This window comes from Microtus pennsylvanicus, chromosome 5 (genome assembly GCF_037038515.1).
Source record: "Microtus pennsylvanicus isolate mMicPen1 chromosome 5, mMicPen1.hap1, whole genome shotgun sequence".
NCBI lineage: Eukaryota > Metazoa > Chordata > Mammalia > Rodentia > Cricetidae > Microtus > Microtus pennsylvanicus.
Window position 1 is genome coordinate 63,972,265 of NC_134583.1, and position 21,325 is coordinate 63,993,589.

At 47.4% G+C, this 21,325-nt stretch overlaps 1 protein-coding gene across 1 annotated transcript in view; it reads left to right on the plus strand.

The window, feature by feature from the left end:
- Nucleotides 1-20,404, plus strand: part of Cacng3 (calcium voltage-gated channel auxiliary subunit gamma 3) — a 98,587-nt gene extending 78,183 nt beyond the window's left edge. The window contains exons 2-4 of the mRNA XM_075972110.1: nucleotides 4,360-4,443; nucleotides 12,652-12,792; nucleotides 19,331-20,404. Coding sequence (XP_075828225.1) covers nucleotides 4,360-4,443; nucleotides 12,652-12,792; nucleotides 19,331-19,842 — 737 coding nt within the window. The 3' untranslated portion in view covers nucleotides 19,843-20,404. The remainder of the gene's footprint in view (nucleotides 1-4,359; nucleotides 4,444-12,651; nucleotides 12,793-19,330) is intronic.
- The last annotated feature ends 921 nt before the right edge of the window (nucleotides 20,405-21,325 follow it).

Sequence of the window (21,325 nt, forward strand, 5' to 3'; positions counted from 1 at the left end):
TTTAATTCTCAGTTATTGTTTTTTTTTAAAAAAAAGGGGGGGAGTGCTGTGGGACAATGATCTGTACCCTGTCACTTGTATTTTAAATACACGCTGATTGGCCAGTATCCAGGAAGTAGAGGTGGGGCGGCAAAAACAGGAGAATTCTGGGAAGAGAAAACAGTCAGTCTGCAATCATCACACAGACACAGAGGAAGCCAAACACAGAGTAAGCAGGATGTGACTGTCTCACCAAAAAGGGTACCAAGCCACGTGGCTAACACAGACAAGAATTATGGGCTAATGTAAGTTATAAGAATTAGTTAACAAGAAGCCTGAGCTAATGGGCCAATCAGTGTATAATTAATGTAGACCTCTGTGTAATTCTTTGGGGCTTAATGGCTGCAGGACCAGGCAGGACAGAAACTTCAGACATCAGGTGTGTGTGTATGTGTGTGTGTGTGTGTGTGTGTGTGTGTGTGTTTGTATTGGCAAGCATGTGTACTTTAGGTGTTTTCTTCTCTTGCGTTCCATCTCATTTTTGAGGCAGGGGCTCTCACTGAACCAGAGTTTGCTAGCCTGACTTCCCAACAAGTCCCCAGGATCTGCCCTTACCCTAGCACTGAGGTGACAGATATGTGATGCCACACCTGATTTTTCCATGGGTGCTAGAGAGCTAAACTCAGGTCTCCACGCTTGTGCAGCAAACACTTTACCCACTGAGCCATCTTCCTAGCTCCAGGGTTAGTACACTATCCATTGCTAGGACAAAATGCTTGAGACATGTTTCTTCTGGCTCACAGTTTGAAAAGCTCCAGTCTGAACCCACTGTTGTTTAGCTTGTGATGAGGAATCATGATGGCAAAGCAGACAACTCATCTTCTAGTATAGCAGTTGCTACAAACAAGAAGAAAAGAGAGAGGGTTGGGGCTAAGGACAAGTCTTTGGGCATGCACATCTCCAAAGACCCACTTCCTCCATCTTTTACCATTTCCAGAACCTGTTCATCTATAAACCCACCAGGGGATTAACCCTCTGATGAACTTAGAGCCCCCATGATTCACTGACCCCAAAGACTGATGCATGGGTCTTTATGTCAAGACAACATGCTCAACAAACAGGTGTGTGAGAATGAAGCTCTAAAATACAAGAATAAAATTAACGTCTTTTCTTCAAGGTTGGGAGAAAAGTTATCATTTGTTTTTTCTTCCAAGATTTTCCTGAGTTCTCTCCCCTGGATCTTTTTCTGGATTCTGAGTCTATTCTTTGCCAGGTGGGAAAAGAATCAGAACCAAAGATATGGTCTTCGTATTTCACCGCAATTCCTGTGAAATGCTGCTGGCTTGGAGCCTACTCACAGTAGTGAGTAGTGAGGAGCTAAATAGATAGCGCTCTTAGTGTCGTAAGATGATCACAGGAACAAGAATAGTAGATGCGGCAAGGTTGGGCATTCACGGTCTAATGGTGAAAACTCAGGCTTTGAAGCCTCCCCAGTCACTTTGTTTTCCTCAGTGCTGCATCAGAAATATCAGTATTAACAGCCTTGCCTCACAGGGTGGAGCGCTTCATCCACGTGCCTGGCCCATTGGAAACGTGTGTGTGTGTGTGTGTGTGTGTGTGTGTGTGTGTGTGTGTGTGATAAATTCTAATAGGTTTAGTAATATAAACCCGAAATCATATATTAGGAGGTAAAAGCTGAAATATCTGAGAAGCAGAGCAGCGAGCTACTAGAGATACCTTTTACCTCTATCAGACCAAAGTGGGTAAGATCCGCTCTACGAATCTCAGACTGAACGCTCTGAGCTCCTGTCACCTCCCACCTTATATTCCTCTCTCTCTGCCCAACCATATCACACCTGTCTCCACCTCCCTAGTGCTGGGATTAAAGGCCTGTGATCCCAAGTGCTGGCATCAAAGGTATGAACTTTGTTTCTCTTTTAGACTGATTCAATCTCGTGTAGCCCAGGGTAGCCTTGAACTCACAGAGATCTGTCTGCTTCTGCCTCCCGAGTGCTGGGATGAAAGGTGTGTGCCACCACTGCCTGGTTTCTATGACTAACTGGTGTGACTAGCTCTGCACTCTGAGCTTCAAGGGAGCTTTATTTATTATGGCACAAACAAAACGTTACTGTGTGTGTGAGGGGGGAGGGAGGAGAAAAAGAGAGGGAGAGGAGAGAGAGAGAGAGAGAGAGAGAGAGAGAGAGAGAGAGAGAGAGAGAGAGAGAGAGAGAGGACAACTTTGCAGAGTCTGTTATTTCTTTCCACCAAATACAGGTCACTGAGATCGTGCAGCAAACATTTATCTACTGTGCCAATCTGCCAGCCCTCCACCTTATTCTTTGAGACAGGGTCTCTCACTAAACCAAGAGTTCACTAGTTCAGGTAGACAGTCTGGTCAGTAAGCCTTGGGAATTCTCCTGTCTCTGTTGCTAGCACTTTCATTACGAGCAGACATCACCACCACCACATTTGTTTTTTCTGTTGTTGTTGGGGGTCAGAGCACAAATCCTCGTGGTTAGCAGCACGTACTATACCCACTAACCCATCTTTCCACCCGAGAAACAATGTGACGGCTATTATGGTTATGTGCCCAAGCTTCACAAGAATTACACACACATATCCATTTCATAGATGGCCACTTCTCATTTAACAGTGACTCACTGAGAAGCATGTCTGGCCCTGCCTGATTCCCCCACCTTCCTGGGACTCTACGCTACACTCTCCTCACCTCCCTGCCTCTGTCTTTGCAGACAGGGAAGAAGAAACACAAGCATCATTTCATGCTGCGCTGTGAGACGTTCTGAATACTGTTTGTCATTTATAAGAACTGACAGAGTCGTTAACTGCCCCAGAGATTGGTTAATTGGCTAGTTAATAAACACCCACAATGATTATCAAACACACACAATGAGTTGAGTCAAGTTTATGCTGGAGAAAGAAAAGAAAGCCGAACGCTGACAGTGCCTCTGTGGATCTGATGAGCTCCACTGGGGGTGGGGAGGGGAGTGGGGAGGATGGAGGGAGGGTGACTGTCTTCTCCTGAGGGAGGAGGACTGGAAGGACCTGTGGCCAGAATTGGCAGGTCGGAGACAGGAGACTATTCCCAAATGCCCAGGTTGGAATGTTGGCTCTTTGCTTACCCAAGTGACTGAAAGGGAAACTCTCATTTGCCATCTGTAAAATGGGAAGATAAAGCAAATTTTCAGTCTGCCTCCCTCTTCCCTCCCCAAGGCAGGATAGGAGAGACCGTCACACCATGCTCTCACGCTTCCTAGTTCTTTGACCTTCTAGCATATGATATCTGAAACGTGGAGTGTTTCAATCTTAGTTTTTTTTCAGTGCATTTATTATCTGTTGTCTCTGCTGATATGTTAACTGTGGGTCACTGCGACAAATACCTGAGGCAAACTCAGGTGTGTGTGTGTGTGTGTGTGTGTGTGTGTGTGTGTGTGTGTGTGTGTGTATGTGTGTGTAGGCCTTGATCATGCTAGGCAAGTACTTTGCCACTGGGCTACCTCGCTCACCTTACATTTTTATTTTGAGAGGAGGTTTTGCCCAGTCTCCCAAGTTGGCCTTGACCTTGTTACATATCCCAGACAGGTCTTGAACCTGCAATCCTACTGTTTGTGCCTCCCATGTAGTTGGAATCACAGATATGTACCACAATGCCTGGCATAAATCAACTCTTAAGGAAAAGAACTTTATTGAAGGGCATTCATTCTGAGGTTTCAGGGCATGGTTAATTGGCTCTGTTGTTTGAGGGTTTTGGTGAGACAGAACATGGTGACTTATACTGGGTAAGACATGGGAGAGTGAAGCTGCTTTCTTTGTGGTACGCAGGAAACAAAGCTCCTAAAATCTCCTTCGAAGGCATGCACCTTGTTCCTGGAATCAAAAGTTCTAGCACCTCCTGCCAATGGCAGAGCTGGGGTGGGAAGCACACACACGTGTGCATGTCTCTGTGTGTCTGTGTGTCTGTCTGTACGTGCGTCTGTGTGTGTGTCTGTGTCTCTGTGTCTGTATGTGTCTGTGTGCCTGCATATGTGTCCGTGTATGTGTCTGTGTGTGTCTATATGTGTCTGCATGTGCCTTCGTGCCTGCATGTATGTCTGTGTGCGTCTGTTCATGTGTTAGAAATTGAACTACCCCTCAACTCTATTCCTAATCTCAGTTCTGTCTTTTAATGCATGGGCCTCCCAAGGACATTCAAGGTCCAAACTACAGCAAATAGTTTCTTTTTTTTTTATCCTACCTAAACCAGCTGCTGGGCCTCCTACAGCTTCTGATGACCAGGGAAGGACATGCAACACGGAGCTGACCAGCCAGCCTGGGCCCCAGTCGCACTCTTCCCTTGGCTCAGGGCCCTGTTTGTCTTCACAGGGGCTTTCCGAGGTGTGTGCAAGAAGATTGACCACTTCCCCGAGGATGCAGACTATGAACAGGACACAGCAGAGTACCTTCTACGTAAGTTCCCCTGACCTCTCCAGTCTCCCTGGGTGGGAGGGGGGATGAGGAGAGGGTCCCCTGCCATCACCCACTTACCTGTGAGTGTGAGTCTTCTCATTATCTAACTCAGAGTGCAGACATACATTCCCAAGGCTCTGCTGCCGAACTTTCTTTCATTCCAATGAGCTAGAAATAGAAAGGAGAAAGAGCAGATGTATCAGGATTGAAAGGTTCTTTTTAGTCTCCTTAGAAGAAAATCTAAGGAATTCTCTTCAGCTCAGTACAGTTTTCACCTCCTTCAGTGGGTGATTTGAGCTGCTAATGGGCGAGACACTGATGGGTGATGTGCTAATGGGCGAGGTGCTAATGGGTGATGTGCTAATGGGCGAGGTGCTAATGGGTGAGGTCCCCAAGGGCAAGGCCTGGCACGGTAAATACGAACCAAACTTCACCTCTCCTTTGACTTCTCTGCACTTCCAATCCTATTGGGACAGGGACAGCGTCTCTGTAGGAATTTTCCAAGGTCAATAACCTGGACGTGGCATGGGTTGTTACAAGCATAGCACAGGAGAGTGGGTGCCCTGTGGGGTTGGAATGCGATAGGCCAAGCATTGACCCTATTTGACTTCCTTCTAGTGAGGTTGGTCCTGGGGCCAGCTAGCTCAATAGGTTAACCTTCTTCATCTGTTTTGAAATGGAAATTATGTCATCAGTCTGACAAGGTCACAGAAATTAAAAGAGAGAGTGTGTAGTCTATTCAGCACTGAGGCCAGCAGGGAATCGTGAGATGGTGTGCATCGCCTCTGGCCTGTCTCATGGGATTAGAAAAAGCAGAGTCAGATGCAGATGGGGCCTTAAGCTGGTCCAGGCACAGGGAGCTTAGCTTGAGATGTCACTGCCATTTCATTAACAACAGGTACCAAGTCCAAGCAGAAGGAAAATTCCAAAGGATTGTCTAATTTGCTGTTTAGGAATGTTAGGGTTAGGACAGTTTTTGTTATTGTTGTTTAAACTGAGGTTATAAATGAAACCTTCAAGAAAGTGTCTTATTCGGGCTTTGTTTATGACTCAGTCATCAAGTATCTTGGGGGTCAAAGTGGGAAGAATACATGCTTAGCATTCAACCCAGGGGTGTGGGGAGAGTGGAAGATAGGAAGAGAGGAAGTGGGAGGGCTGGAGGGAGGGAGAGAATCTAAAACCTGAAGGATGGCATGTCAACTGGACTCCCTCAAACCACAATAGCTTTGAAGCCAATACCAATGGGATTTTCCCAGAATGCCTGTTGTTTATCTGTATCTTTCTTCCCTACTTGGAAGGACCAGTATTATAGCTATGCTATTGGAGACCAAACAGAACTGTGGCTCTCCCTCTACAACTCACAAAGCTGATTTTAAACCCTCTGGAGCGCCCGATTGTTTTTCTGACCATTTCCCCTCCTTCTGGGGGAGAGAGTCCTCTGCTGCTGTGCTCCAGTCTCCTCAGGCCACCTGACCGCAGCTTCACCAGCAGCCTCAGAATCAGGAGAAATTTGAGCATGGGCCTTTGCAAGCACACAGGTTCCTTGCCAGGGATTTTAGAATCTCTGACTGCCTCACTCTCTACTCCTGCTGCTGAAGTGAAATATCCTGATTCAGAAGGAACTTAGGCAGGAGCGGTTAGTGTAGCACCCAGTTCAAGGTAGTTGGTCACATGACGTCCATAGGAGCAAATAAGAAAGGGATAGGTGCATGCCGCTGCTCAGCCCCTCTCTCCACTTACGCTCTCCCACTGAGACGAGGCCCTGCATCTGAGTGCCGCTATCCATATCTGTCGCCATGATGGAATATCAGAGTTGATGTGATTCAGAGAGAAGAGACACTTCTAGTCAGGTGGTAGTGACACGCCTTTAATCCCAGCACTTGGGAGTCAGAGGAAGGTGGATCTGTGAGTTCGAGGGCAGCCTGGTCTACAGAACAAGTTCCAGGATAGCCAGGGATACACAGGGAAACCCTGTCTCAAAAAAAAAAAAAACCCACAAAACCAAAACCAAATTGTGCATTACAGAAGAAAAACTTCTTTGGTTGAGTTTTGGAAGCCAGGAAGCCCACAAACATAGTGCTGGTGTCTGGTCAGCCAATGACAAGGGCTTTTTTGCTGTATCATAATGTGGCAGAGGTCATCACATGGAAAGACAAGCAAGTCTGTTGACTCCAGTTGCCCTCCTTCATCTTAAAGCCACCAATGGCTACATCAGAGCCAACCCTTATCTAATCCCAGTTACCTCCCGAAAGCTCCACCTAGAAATACCTTGAGCATATTTTTAGACAAGTCTCCAGCACAGGAATTTTGAGGGACACAATTAACCATAATAACATCATAGAGAGCTAATTAATAAGACCGAGGTTATGTCGACAGAAGACTTCCCGTAACATGACGTGAAGGGCAGCAAAGTCAACTCTATTGCCAATGATGAAGTTGCACTCAATTGAGCTTACCTCTGACTCTCAAGGGAGAGAGTTGCCAAGCGTGCACACACACAGACACACAGACACACAGACACACACACACACACACACACACACAGACACACACACACACACACACACACACACACACACACACACGACACTCTTTAGACCAGAGCAGAAAAACAACAAGTTTATTTAGTGTGCTGCAGATACGACAGAAAGACAACAATTGTCAGCATAAGATGCTGGACTGCTTGTGGTGGGGGTGGGGTCTCATTTTGGAGCTGCCGTCATTCATTTGCATAGGGATAGGGTAAGCCACTATCACCCAATGTCCTGCCCTGCATTCCCCACCATGCAAATGAGGGCAAATCTGATTGGTTGATGTTCATCCCTAGCCACAGATGGCTTTACAGAAGGCAGAGGTATCTCTGAAGTGTGGATTGTTCACTACCCACTATTCTGCCAAAAGAAGCTAGCTCAGTTTCCTGTCTTCGAGATGCTTTCTGGACCAAGCTGTCTTTGAAGAGCTGCTCTCTTTCTGGCTCAATCACAGCCCTGCTTCCACACATAGCACATACATGTGTCAGACACACCTTTGGGGTGTATGTGTCGGGACACAGAGGGGCTTTTCTGTGCGTTGTTTTTCAAGACAGGGTTTCTCTGTGTTACTAGGCTGTCCTGGAATTCACTCTGTAGATCAGGCTGGCATTGAACTCACAGAGATCCTCCTGTCTCTGTCTCCCAAGTGCTGTTATCAAAGGTGTGAGCCACCACTGCCAGCCTGGTAGGAGACTCATTTGTGACGGGCAAAGAGAAGTTCTTTGCCACTAAGCTATCTCCAGCCCTTAGCCTTTTTTCTTTTCTTTTCTTTTTTTCGTTTTCTTTTTTTTTTGGACAGGATCTTAATTTACCCTGAGTGACCTTGAAGTAACCGTGTAGCCCAATCAGGCCTTAAACTTGTGTTCCCCCTGCCTGAGTCTCTTTAATAGTGTGGCTAACAGGCCTATGCCACCAGGCCAGTCCAAATATACACTTTTATAATCAACCTTATCACTTCCAATGCTGGGAACATGTCCTTGGGGCACATTTCAAAGGTTAATCATTTTTTTAATTAAAAAAAATCTTTTAATCAAATAAACTCATTACATTGAATATTCAAGCAAACCCTGCCAATTCACAAAGCAAATGGTCTCTTTAAAGGTTGGTTCAGACTGGCAATATAGCTCAGAGATTAAAGGGGCCTGGCTCCAAGCTTGACAAACTGAGCTCCATCTCAGAATCCACGCAGTGGAAGGAGAAAACTGACTCCTACAAATTATCTTCTGACCACCAAACACACACATATGTGCACACGTGCACACACACGCACACACACACACACACACACACACACACACAATTTTTAGTGGTATCCAGTACAAAAGACCATTTGCAAACCCATACGTCAAACACGGAAACTTTTAGGAATTGTTGATGAATTACTCCCAGGATTGGACCCATTACCCCACACCCCACACTTAGGATGCCAGAGCCAACTTCACTGGGATCATATTCTACCTGAGGACCAAAATTACCATGAGGATACTCTCGACCCCCTCTGAGTGCTAAGGTGAAGGGAAACCCATCTCCACTGCACGCTCTGAAGTTTTACTGGAATGAACTAGTAATCAACATACTCAATTGGAGATGAGGTTTGCAAATGTGTGGATATGGGCAAGGGATGAAATCACATCATGGCGGAAGGTCACCAGAGCACGAATGCTGACCTAACATGACTTAGAAACTTAGAGACTCCTTTATTCCACTGAGGAAGGAGGAATGGGGAAAGTAGATAGCTTTCCTTCAGACCCAACAGACCTAGTAAATATGCAACAGCCCGGAACAAACTCTGACACCAGAGCACACAATGAGGTGTAAATGATTCTCCGTGGAATGGAAGCAGAGGCAGCCATGGCTGACCAACAGAAGTCTGTCCAGGTGTATCAGCAGACTGTCCTCTTCCTGTGAAATGAGTTTAGGTAATAGAAACTCAAGGAAGAGGCCAGAGTAATTCTTTCCCCTTTGGTGGGTCCAGACTTTTGACAGATAAGAGAATCTCACGGAAAACCTCTGCTAGGATTTGGAAGCAGAGGTATGAAGGTAGGCGGGGGAGATTGATACAAGTTCAGAGGAACCGTGATGCTGGGCCTGCTTTTCAAAAGGCATTTCATCTACTTTAAAGCAAATTCCTCAGCATGTCAAAACAAAAAGTCAAAACAAAACAAAAACCCACTTATTTTTCAAGTTATCATTCTCTTAGCCCCCAACACAATCCTGGGCAGTAGGAAAGATAGCCAGGGCAGGCCACCAGTTCAGGGGGGACAGATCTAATCCTGTCCTTCCAGGGCCCAGGACCCCCACCCACCATGCCTCTCTTTCTTTTTCAACCAGTTTTTCAGGCAGTTTGAAAAGCCTCCTAAAATGTCACCATGGGAACAGAGGGGTGGGAAGGACACAGCTATCCAGGACCCCGGATTGCCCAGGCCTCCATCCTGAGACATGTTAAAGCAAATACTGAAGCCCCCATCTCTTCTACCTTAAGAGAACCCACTCCTCTGGGCCCTGTCCCTTCAGCCAGTAACCACTAAACACACAACCAACCCAAACTGGTCACAGTATTTTGAAAGAGTTTTGACTTTTTAGGTCTGAACAACGGAGGTGGCTAGAGCTAAGTCATGTGACTGTGAGGGACGTGAACTCAGCTCTGAACTTCCCAGGGTCAAAATAAGCTCTGTGTCTGCCTGTGCCACCCCATTCTGCTTCTCTGGCAGGCAGTAAGATGCCACCGTTCACTGCCCGCTGAGAGCAAACGTGGCAGGTGGTCATGAATCTTCTCCTCACGGCTCGCATGGGAGCCATCAGCTCATATCTCCACATAGAAAAATATTGCCTGGCCAAGCAGTGGTGGCGCACGCCTTTAATTCCAGCACTCAGGAGGCAGAGGCAGGAGGATCTCTGTGAGTTCGAGGCCAGCTTGGTCTACAAGAGCTAGTTCCAGGACAGGCTCCAAAGCTACATAGAAACCCTGTCTCGACAGAGGAGCACGGGACAGAAATCTCAAGGTCCAAATCAGGAGCAGAAGGAGACGGAGCACGAGCAAGGAACTCAGGACCGCGAGGGGTGCACCCACACACTGAGACAATGGGGATGTTCTATCGGGAACTCACCAAGGCCAGCTGGCCTGGGTCTGAAAAAGCATGGGACAAATCCGGACTAGCTGAACATAGAGGACAATGAGGAATACTGAGAACTCAAGAACAATCGCAGTGGGTTTTTGATCCTACTGCACGTACTGGCTTTGGGGGAGCCTAGGCAGTTTGGATGCTCACCTTAGGAGACCTGGATAGAGGTGGGCGGTCCTTGGGCTTCCCACAGGTCAGGGAACCCTTATTGCTCTTAGAGCAGATGAGGGAGGGTGACTTGATTGGGGGAGGGGGAGGGAAATGGGAGGCGGTTGCGGGGAGGAGGCAGAAATCCTTAATAAATAAATAAATTTAAAAAAAAAAGAAAAACTAAAGAATTTCGTGAAGAAAGTAAAAAAAAAAGAAAACAAAAAGGCTTATAAGGGATGATAATATAATACCGTATATTATAATTAATATATGATATAATGAAATATAATAAAATAGAACAAAATGAAAAAAAAAAAGAAACCCTGTCTCGAAACAAAAGAAAACATTGCCTGAATTCAATTACTTACCTTCGTTGGTTCACTGCACTAGTCCAAGCCGTGCCAGCTCTCACCTGGATCCCTGCAATCCTGTCAATCACTCAGGGCCCAACCCAAGGAAAAGTCCTTCTCACTTGAATTTTTAAACCACTGTGTAACAAGACACCTCCTAGTTTGACTTTGCACAAGGCCCTGCAAACTATGTGAGTGGCCCTGACTGTGGTCTTTACTAGAGCATAAACCCCATTAAGGATGAAGCTCGTGACTTTTTATATGCGGATGAGCCCAGAGTCCATTCCGGCTCTATGTCCAGGCCTGACCATACTGCAGCCAGAAGAAGCTGGTGCTGCCTTTATTGACTGTTTAAGGGGAACTTTACTCAGGAGGCCCAAAAAGACACTCTTACGCCCACCTTCACACCTCCTGCCAGGGCTGCTGTTGAAAATGAAACAGTCCCTCATGAGAGCTTAAGCTCCTCCCTCTGGTCAGGCAGTCTCCACATTCCCCGGATGGCCGTGCCTCCCTCAGTTATCCTCTGTCTGGGCATCTGGACCCACACACTCACCAGTCAGCTCTTTCTACTCCTCCAGGTGGTTCATGGGCAGGAGAGTGAGAGCAAACAGACCATTAATAATGTATGTGTGCAGATTAACTTAGAACAAACCAGCCATTAGCCACACAGAGTCGCTTGCTCCTTTCTGTCGCATGAGATACAGGATGCTCTAACTGCTCTCCTGCCCCCCACCAATGCCAGAAAACACAGTCAGTCCCTGACTTAGGGCATTTCATTTGGGGGCCTGCAAAGCCTACAGCGGTTTGAAAGCAAAACGAGCTCGGTAGAGCCGAGTTTCACATTTCAAACTTGGGTCTGTTCCTAAGCGCGCACGCAGTATGTGAAATGATTCTCTCATGATGTATGGCCGCAGCCGTCGCTGCTCCCAGTCAGCCTGCCCGCTGAGGGGAGCCGGCCAGCACTCAGTGGTGTACCGTGTTGCTGTGAGGTTCTCTCACGGTATAGGACATGCTCGCTGCACCCACAGTATTTTCAGTGCCCTAAGGTTCATAAGGATGCACCCCGTTTAGAGTTGAGGATTCGGTCGTGTGTGCCCTTTATTCTAGCTAGGATCGTAGGACTCCTGCCATGGACCCTTCAGGCCTCTCCAGGATCCAGGAAGCCACCGGGTTCACAGCAGGGACCTAGGGGTCTCCTGACCAGCAACCCCTCCAAGGACAGCGCTGTGCCTTTAAGGTCCTTAAGTGTTTCCACTGCTGCTTCCCTGGCACCTGGCGGGGTGCCTGGCATCTAGTAGGCGCTTAATAAATATTTCTTGAGTGAATACATAAATTCATTTAATCATTCTGTGACTAAATGGGCTTTGAATGGGTATTGCCAGGCTCTTTACTATGCAAATACAGGTGTTTAAGATTCTGCATTTTGATGAGCTGCAAATGGGCTGACAGGAATCCCTGCATTCAAGACGGCCTGCATAATTTGCGGGCCCAGGTGTAAAATGAAGATCCTGAGTCCCAGGCTCAAAGGACAGACCCAAAAGATTTTCAATCAACCCCCTGTCCGCCAGGTTCTATTACCATTGTTTGTTTATAATTACTGTTTAATGTTGCCCTCTGTCGGGCACAGGAATACCCTCCAAGTAAGTGAAACCTCGCCCAAGGATCTGGGGCTCCCAGCTAAGTCTGATTCTCCCCATGTACACTCCCAGACCCCCATCAGAGACGAAGGGTGACCTGGCTACTTGGCTGAGGCAGGAGAGAACAACACTCCACCGCAGGTGGGCCCTGTGTGACTCTAGGCTCCAAGCGCCTAGATATAATTTACAATGCATACAGCTGGTAACATTGCTTAGACTTTCAAGATGTCCGCCGCTAAGGGCCGGGCCTCCCGAACACAGGCCCCTGAGTGGCTGGCACCAGTCTCACACCCCGATGGGATGTGTGGACTTCTCTCCCGTTCTGCCCAGTCCGGTTTGCAGACACCCGACGACCGCAGCAGGGGACTCTCAGGACTGACAGGAGCATAGCCTGAACCGTCTCTCCTTCCCTCTGCAGGGGCTGTGAGGGCCTCCAGTGTCTTCCCCATCCTCAGTGTCACACTGCTGTTCTTTGGGGGGCTCTGTGTGGCCGCCAGCGAGTTCCACCGCAGCAGGCACAGCGTCATCCTCAGCGCAGGCATCTTCTTCGTCTCTGCAGGTGAGCATCTTGCCTAGGCCCTGAGATCTCCCCAGACGATAAACCAAAGCCGGAGCCAACACACAGGAAATACATGGAGGGACAGAGAGACTAACCAAATGGCAGCCAAGCATGGTGGTGCATGTCTAGAAAACAAACACTGTGGATGCTGAGTCACTAATTACAGGCTAGCTTGGGTTACAGAGTGGAACTCCAAAGAGAGAGGAGAAGAGGGAAGAGGGAAGGAAAGGCAAGAAAGAAGCCTAGAGAAAGAGAGAGAAGGGAGAAGAGGGAGAAAGGAGATGGGGGCAGGGAGAAGAGTTTTGAGACATTTGTTTGCCAGTCAACTGCTGTTCACAGCCCTTTAAGCATTTGAGTTCCCATATCCTCCCAAGCATTCATGGCGGGAACTAAAGCAATAGTTCCAGATGTCCTTGGGGAAGACCCCTCAGCCATCCACAGTGGAGTGACCAGGAGACGAGGGACTGCCTTCCGAAGCTCGCCCTAGTTCTCTGCCTTATCTTATTACCCACCCCTTCCCCTCCTCATCCCTCTCCTTCCTCGGTTCCCACCATTCCTTTCAGGTCTCTGCCCTCTCTTCCCACCACTCCCTGCTCCAGGCAGGTCCACACCAACTGGATGAAAGGCTTTAGAGAAGCAGAGAACACGGCAAGCTTTTCATCCTTTTTCTCAGTGCTGCGACAAAGTGCCCGCCAAAGTGCTGTCTGGAGAAGAAAGGGTTTCTTTCCATTCACAGTGTGAGGGTACAGCCCATCACAGTGAAGAAAGCAAGGCAGCAGGACCATGAGACAGCCGGTCACATTGTGCCCACAGACAGGAAGTGGGGAGAGATAGCTGGTTCTGGGCTTGCTGTCTTCATTTTAATTCAGTTCAGAACCCCAGACCTGAGGAGGACCAGCTGGTGTCCTCCAAATTTAGGGTGGGTCTGCCTACCTTAATTAACACAGCCTAGAAAGTCCCTTGCAGATATGCGCAGGTGTGCTTCTGAGATGATTCTCAAAACTGTCAAGTTGACAGTTACTAATACTAACCACCCTGGCAGGAGTAGGGGAAGACGGCTTTGGTGGTGATCTTCAAACTTTGCTGTAGAGTGGTCCTCTCTTACACACAAGGGATGCTCTCTAAGAACCCTAATGAAAGCTGAAACCGCAGAGTAGCACCAAATCCTATAGCACTATACTCACTCTGTAAAAACACTTATTAAAGTGCAATTTATACATTCAGGTGTAATAAGAACTTAATAATAAAATACAGGAATCATAATAAATTGTAACAAGGTTATTTCATATTAATATGAACGACTCCTTTCTGGAATTTCCTTGCACTATTTCCAGACCAAAGATGGCTGTCGATAAGTGACGCTTTGAAATTTGAGTTCTGGCTCCACCTGTGTGGCCTTGGGAACCATCACAACATCCGGGAACTTGACTTCCTCACCTCCAACATGGCAAACAGCGATGGTTCCCATTTTGCAGAGCTGGCAGAAGGGCACTGGGCATGCAAGTTACGATGTTATGTTCTACTGTTGGAAAAGCAGCAACTAATGCCAAGCATGCAGCCCAGCATCTGGTTCCCCAGCATCCTGGTTCCCTATCATACCTTGCACAGACTCTTTCCCCATTGCTTCCCCTTCTATAGAGTGAGTAAGACAGACAGTACCTCGCTCCAACCTCCAAGAACCCATTGAAGCTGCAGACCATGCAGAAAGTCGTGTCCTTGCCCCAGGGAAACAAGGGCAGCTGGAGGTAGCTATGACTTCTGACCATGGTCTGTGGTGACAGATGTTAACTGGAAAACCCAACAGCTTAACTGGCTTTGAGGAATGTTCCTCCCCCTGGTGGCCCTGTCCTGGCTCTCGCTGACCAACCAGGAGAATCTGCATCAATGTTGTGTTGATGTGACAGTTTCCAAAAAAAAAAAAAATGAGATAAGATCATTATTTTGTTCCCCCAGGGGATTGTTAGGGAAGAGTGTCATCAGCTACTCGCTTTTCAGGGAAATACTGTGAGGGATGACAAGGTAGATGCAGGGGACCATGAGAGCCCTGGGGGGATGCTTGCCTGAGATTAGACCTCTCCACTGGTCTCCCCCTGGAGCCCCAAGAGCCTCAAATTTTCTACCTATAAAATAACAGTGTTGGAAGACACCATGCTCCTCAAGGTCCTTAATGGTGCTAAGGTTAATGGTTTCATTATAACTTTTTATTGGGCACTTACTGTGTCCTGGGCCTGATAACAAGGTCCAAATGCATGAAGCCCAGTGCTTCCCTCTTCAATAATCTAGTCGGATAGAATCAAGCAAGTCACTAAACTGCTCCGTGTCTCAGTTTCCCTGATCTAAAAGTCAGGGTAATAATGACCCTGCCTCTGGAGGCTGTTTAAAGGATTAGATGAGTTGGTACACATAACTGAGCCTAGAACTGTGACTGGCACCCAGTGTGGCTCAACACAAAGTAACTGTAATGTGCTTTGTGTGTTTGATATGTGTATCAACTCCATTCATTCATTAATGCAACAAATACACCCTGTGTTCTTCTTTTGGGTCAGGCTCTGGGCTAGAAGGTGGAGCAATAGCCATGAGCCAGTATCTCGTCCCTCTTCTCAAGAAGCTTACATTTTGATTGGAAAAGCTATTGACCTCATTACTGAAATCTCAACACCCCCCCCCCGTGGATAAGAATCGTGGGTTCAAATTCTGATTTTTATCATTTCCTAGTTTGTGTTGACATGGAAACTTACTAATCTATGTTGTTTCCCTGTCTATGGAAGGGAATTCTTATTTCAAAGCAGACATAGTGCAGGGATTCATTGAACCAATGAAGGAAAGAGCCTGCATAGCGAGGGCCATGTAGCTAAGCACTACTGCACTTGCCTAGCATGCTCCAGGCCCTGGATACCCTCACCAGCACCATAAAATAAATAGATCAAGTCACCAAAGACTTCCGTCTAGCACCCTGCTCATAATGAATGACTGACAAGTCACCTGGAGTCCTGCCTCTTTAAACTAGTTTGACATTTGAGCGTCTTTATGAACTTTCCTACTCTTCCCTCCCCCTCTGCAAAGCCCTCTTTTCTAGGACTTTCTAAACTTTGTCACCCATATTTTCCTGCTGTCACAGGGGAGAAGAGGGAACATGGCCCTGGGCACTCAGGGCATCAGTGAGCTGAAGCATCTTTGAAGTCAGTTTCCCATCTCCCTGAAAAATTCATGTGGACTCTGCTTTCTCCTCCTTATATCCATGATCATTTTAATATAAAAGCATGTGTCTTCCACTAACCATGCAGGCAAATTGACACTCGGAGAAGAGAAGCCATTTTTCATCCTGGGGTGGGTGGTCCTTGCAGCCTGACAAAGCCATATCTGTCATCTCCCGTATCAGAGGTACCAGATCAGACTGTGCTGCCTACCTGAGAGAAACTGTGCCAGGAAAAAGCCAGGAGGAAACAGGGCAGAGGCAAAACTTGACCCTTCCCTGCTAGGGTCAAGTCCTAGATGGACTATGACCAGATTCATATGCAAAATATTTATAATCCCATACGCATGAGCACCAGTCAATCATAATGGTGGCACCAGAGCAACTCTGCTAGGCAAAGCTTTATTTTAAGTTTTAAGGTTTACTTTATTTTTATTTGTGTGTGTGTGTGTGTGCATGCGTGTGTGGGGGGGAGGAGGGTTGTGGGTTGAGTGCCTGCAGAGGCCAGAAGAGGAGCTGGGATCCCCTAGAGCTGGAGTTATAGGCAGCTATAAGCCACCAGACATGGGTGCTAAGAACTGAACTCGGGTCCTCAGGAAGAGCAGCAAACCATCTCTGCAGCCTCGAGACAGAACTTTCAATGACCCTGTAGTTGTTTAACTTTGGGGATACCTTGAGAAGTACATGGCAGTCAAGGAGTGGAGGGAAGACTCACCAAGTTATTCATCATCTGGTACAGGGGCCTGCAAAGAGGGACAGGCTCCATATAGTGCTGCCCAACAGGGAGGGACAATTTAAAGGCAAGAGGACAGTTGGCGCCCCTGCTCCCTCGGTCATCACTGGCAGCAAACCCGGGGTCCTCATGTAAAAAGACAAAAAGAGACATTTCCCCTTTGAAGCAGTATAGTGAGTCAGGCAACTGAAGGTAAGCAGGGCCCTGAGCACTGCTCCTTCTTACGATTGCCCAGGGAATCAGTTTTTCTCCCTAACTTGTAGGCAGCTGGCTATTCCCAGTGTAGCCTATTGGCATTTGAGAGAAGTAAGTGTATTTCTAAGCTGAGGTTCTAGAGAAACATAACCTCTCACACATCAGAGAGGTAAGCAATCCAGTACAGGCTGTCGGAATTTGCACACTAAAGAAACAAACAACCCCTGAGTTACTCAGCCCAAAGGAGCTAGAAGCCCCTCCTTCCCTACCTGTGCTGAAGAACCAGCAGCTCACTGGAAAGAGCTGGTGTTGAGTCGTCATTGTTGAAAGACCAAAGAAACTGAAGTCTGCTGTCCAGGGATGGTGGCAACAGCAACAGATGCACTCACACAGGGTAGAGTTTGTATGTCTGCTCTGACTGGGTCCTCTGCCCCCAGCTTAGTAGATGGCATCATTAAAATTCAGGGAGATTGGCCTGGCAGTGGTGGCACATGCCTTTAATGCATTTAATCCCAGCACTCAGGAGGCAGAGGCAGGCGGATCTCTGTGAGTTCGAGGCCAGCCTGGTCTGCAAGAGCTAGTTCCAGGACAGGAACTAAAACTACACAGAGAAACCCTGTCTGGAAAAAATAAAATAAAATAATTCAGGGAGATCATTCTTGATGTAGGTGTTCTTTCATTGGTTAATTAATAAAGAAACTGCTTGGCCTGATAGGTCAGAACATAGGTGGGTGGAGTAGACAGAACAGAATGATGGGAAGAAGGGAAGTGAGGCAATCACCATGCCTCTCCTCTCTGGGTCAGATGCCATGGAACCAACCACCAGATCAGACATGCTGAATCTTTCCCAGTAAGCCACCACTTCGTGGTGCTACACAGATTATTAGAAATGGGTTAAGCAAGATGTGAAAATTAGCCAATAAGAGGCTGAAACTAATGGGCCAGGCAGTGTTTAAATGAACACAATTTGTGTGTTGTTATTTCGGGTGTAAAGCTAGCCGTGTGGGAGCTGGGCGGGACGAAAAGCAGGCCTGCTCGCCTCATCACTACACATTCTGTTAGTACAGACCACATGAGCCCAGCCACATCCTTTGCTAGTCCTAGACATGCTTTTTACAATGTGGGGATTGAACTAAACCTTTATATACGCTAGACAAGTGCTCTAGCTTAGCATGCAATGTCTCTGCTACTTCTGGACTTTTTTGTTCTTTTTGTTATTATTTTGTTTTGAGACAGGATCTCTCTCTCTCTCTCTCTCTCTCTCTCTCTCTCTCTCTCTCTCTCTCTGTGACTCTGGCTATCCTGAAACTTGCTATCCAGACCAAACTGGTCTCAAAAATCACAGAGCGCTCCCAGTCTCTGTCACCCTAGTGCTGGAATTAGAGGTATACACCACCATGCCAAGCTTCTAGACACTTCTTAATCAGTCACATTGATAATCAAGACAGCAGAGTGAGTCTTTCTGTTCCCTAATTCCTAGTATGCCAATAATAGCTGACCTAACGTGTATTGTAATCTCTGCAGGAAAAAAAAAAGACTTGGAGGTCATGGGTATAGCTCAGTGGTAGAATACTCGCCAAGTACATACCAAGCTCTAAGTTCCATTTCAGTATTGACTCCCTTCCACCCCCCAAAAAAAAAAGACTTGTTCAGTGACCATCTTTCTTCCTCCAGAGGACCATCACCCTCCCAAGTCCAACTCCACACTATGTGTGTGTTCACTAATCCCTCATCGACATCTCCAGCTTCATAGATCTGACAAGCCCTCCTCCCTAGCAGGTTCCCTGTTGCTCCAGACGCTACCAGCCTCACCAGAATCCGCGCTATGCCTTTGCGAGTCATTCTCTGTCCCTTCTCTCACACTTCATAGTCTACAGCTTCGCCTCTCCTGTCCATTGTCAGGCTCCTGCTCAAATGCCACCTGCTCTTCAGAGCGAGGCACTTGTCTCTCTCCTCTCCTTTCTTCCCGAACCATCTCCTGTGCACCTTTGGTGGGGTCCTTGCTGTATTATGCTCTAATTGCATTTACAGGTCAGTCTCTCCAGCTACTCATGAAAAATTCAAGGTCAGGGACATGTAGCTTGTTAATTTAGCCATCCTTGTGAGTTAGTGTCAAGATTAAGTGGTAGTGGAATGGGTTATTTCAAGGGGAGAATGAGTACATTCTGGGTTCTACGGTGCTTGCTATGAGTAGACAATGTCTTTTTAAACTGTCTGGCCTGCCCAGGATTGAGCATCAGAATCTGTCATTTCCCAACAGACAACCCTTGCAAGAAGAGCTCAGCTGTGGGATCTCCTGGCCATAAGCCATTGCCTCCCCTTCTTGCTATAGCCACACGTTACTATTTGAAAACTAAAAAATGGCTGTTGCCTCTGAGGCTTCATAGAATGCATGTTTTCTTTTCCCTTTCTCTCAGGGCTAAGCAACATCATCGGCATCATAGTTTATATCTCCGCCAATGCTGGAGACCCTGGGCAAAGGGACTCTAAAAAGGGCTACTCCTACGGCTGGTCCTTTTATTTTGGAGCCTTCTCTTTCATCATCGCGGAAATTGTGGGTGTGGTCGCTGTGCACATCTACATTGAGAAGCATCAGCAGTTGCGTGCCAGGTCCCATTCGGAGCTCCTGAAGAAGTCTACGTTTGCCCGCCTACCACCCTACAGGTATAGATTCCGAAGACGGTCAAGTTCTCGCTCCACTGAGCCTAGATCCCGAGACCTGTCTCCCATCAGCAAAGGCTTCCACACCATGCCTTCCACTGACATCTCCATGTTCACCCTCTCCCGGGACCCCTCTAAGCTTACCATGGGGACCCTCCTCAACTCTGACCGGGACCATGCTTTTCTACAGTTCCACAATTCCACACCCAAAGAGTTCAAAGAGTCGTTGCATAACAATCCAGCCAACAGACGTACTACGCCTGTCTGAGCTGACCTCTGACCTCTGTCCCGCCGCCCAGCACAGCCTTGGGGGAAGTGTACACAGATGTCTCTAAGGTTGCATGGCATGGTCCTCGTGATGGTATCACTTCTTACCGAGAACGAAACCAAATGGACTCAACTCCCTCCCACACTGGTCCCTCATGCCCAGACCTTAACCCATCCACTTCCTCTAACTTTTCTCGCTCGTCCCTTAATGTTACCCCTCTCTGTGTATCTGTGCCAGGTGTTTCCTTTTCTTTTTTTTTCTTTTTTCCTTCTTTGCTGGAAGGACCACAGCATTCTTCCCTCCTTGGGAAAGGACTTTACTAAAAGTCAAAGGTGCGGTCATAGAAGTGGGGGGATTTCCAAAGCCCCATCAGTTGTATGCATAGCTGTCCCCATTGTCCACCCACACAAGCTCTCGGGAAACCCACCACACAGGTGGCCCTGAGAAAGGCATTCACCTTTAAGTGTTAGACAAACATGACCAGAAATCAAAGACGTCCGTGCCCTGAAGCAGTTAATGTAATAAGCACTTGTGTTATTAAAGGTTCTTGCCTTGTAACCAACGGAGCTGGGGGTATTTTGTCTTGGTTTGTTTTCTGGCTATTTCCTACACACATTTGTTCTCCTAGCACCGGCATGGCTCGTGTCTCTCTTAGAAACCACACTTTTCTGGTCCTCTCTCAGTCATCAGTAATGATCTCCTCCCCCCACCCCTTCACTCAAGGCCAGTGAGATCTTCTCTGCAGACTTTTCCTGCCACTTGATCCCCTACAGGCTTCTCGGAAGAGCGTGAAGATCTAACTCTGACCTTCAAACGTAGTCTCCTCACCTGAAGCAGAATTGCAAAGCTTAGATTACATCTGTACGTGTAATCATTGGTGATTATAAAGAATGCATGCATGCATTTGTGTATCTTTTTTTTTTTTTTTTTGGTTTTTCTGAGACAGGGTTTCTCTGTAGCTTTGGTGCCTGTCCCGGAATTGGCTCTTGTAGACCAGGCTGGCCTCAAACTCCCAAAGATCCGCCTGCCTCTGCCTCCTGGGTGCTGGGATTAAAGGCGTGCGCCACCATCGCCCGGCCTGTGTATCATTTTGAAACAGGGGCTCATGTTGTCCACGCTGGACAAATTTGCTGTGCAACTGAGGATGACGTTGAACTTCCTGATCCTCTTGCCTCTACCTCCTAAGTTCTGAGACGACAGGCATGCACTGCCACCTCTAGGTTATGTGGTGCTGAGAATTGTGTATTCTAGCTGAGGATGCCATCAAGATCCCCAGTCTAGTGTCAGGGGCTGTGGCAGTATACAGCAGGTGACAGCTAGTGTCCAGAAGTCAACCCACCAGAGGAATAGTTCTCTGATGGAGGAGAATGCCATTCAAGCAAGGCCTACAGGACCACCAACTCTGGAAACTGTTGCGTCTGTCTATGATGTCACATGGGCAAGAGCAGAACCTGCACTGTAGTGTGTAATCTCATGATTACAT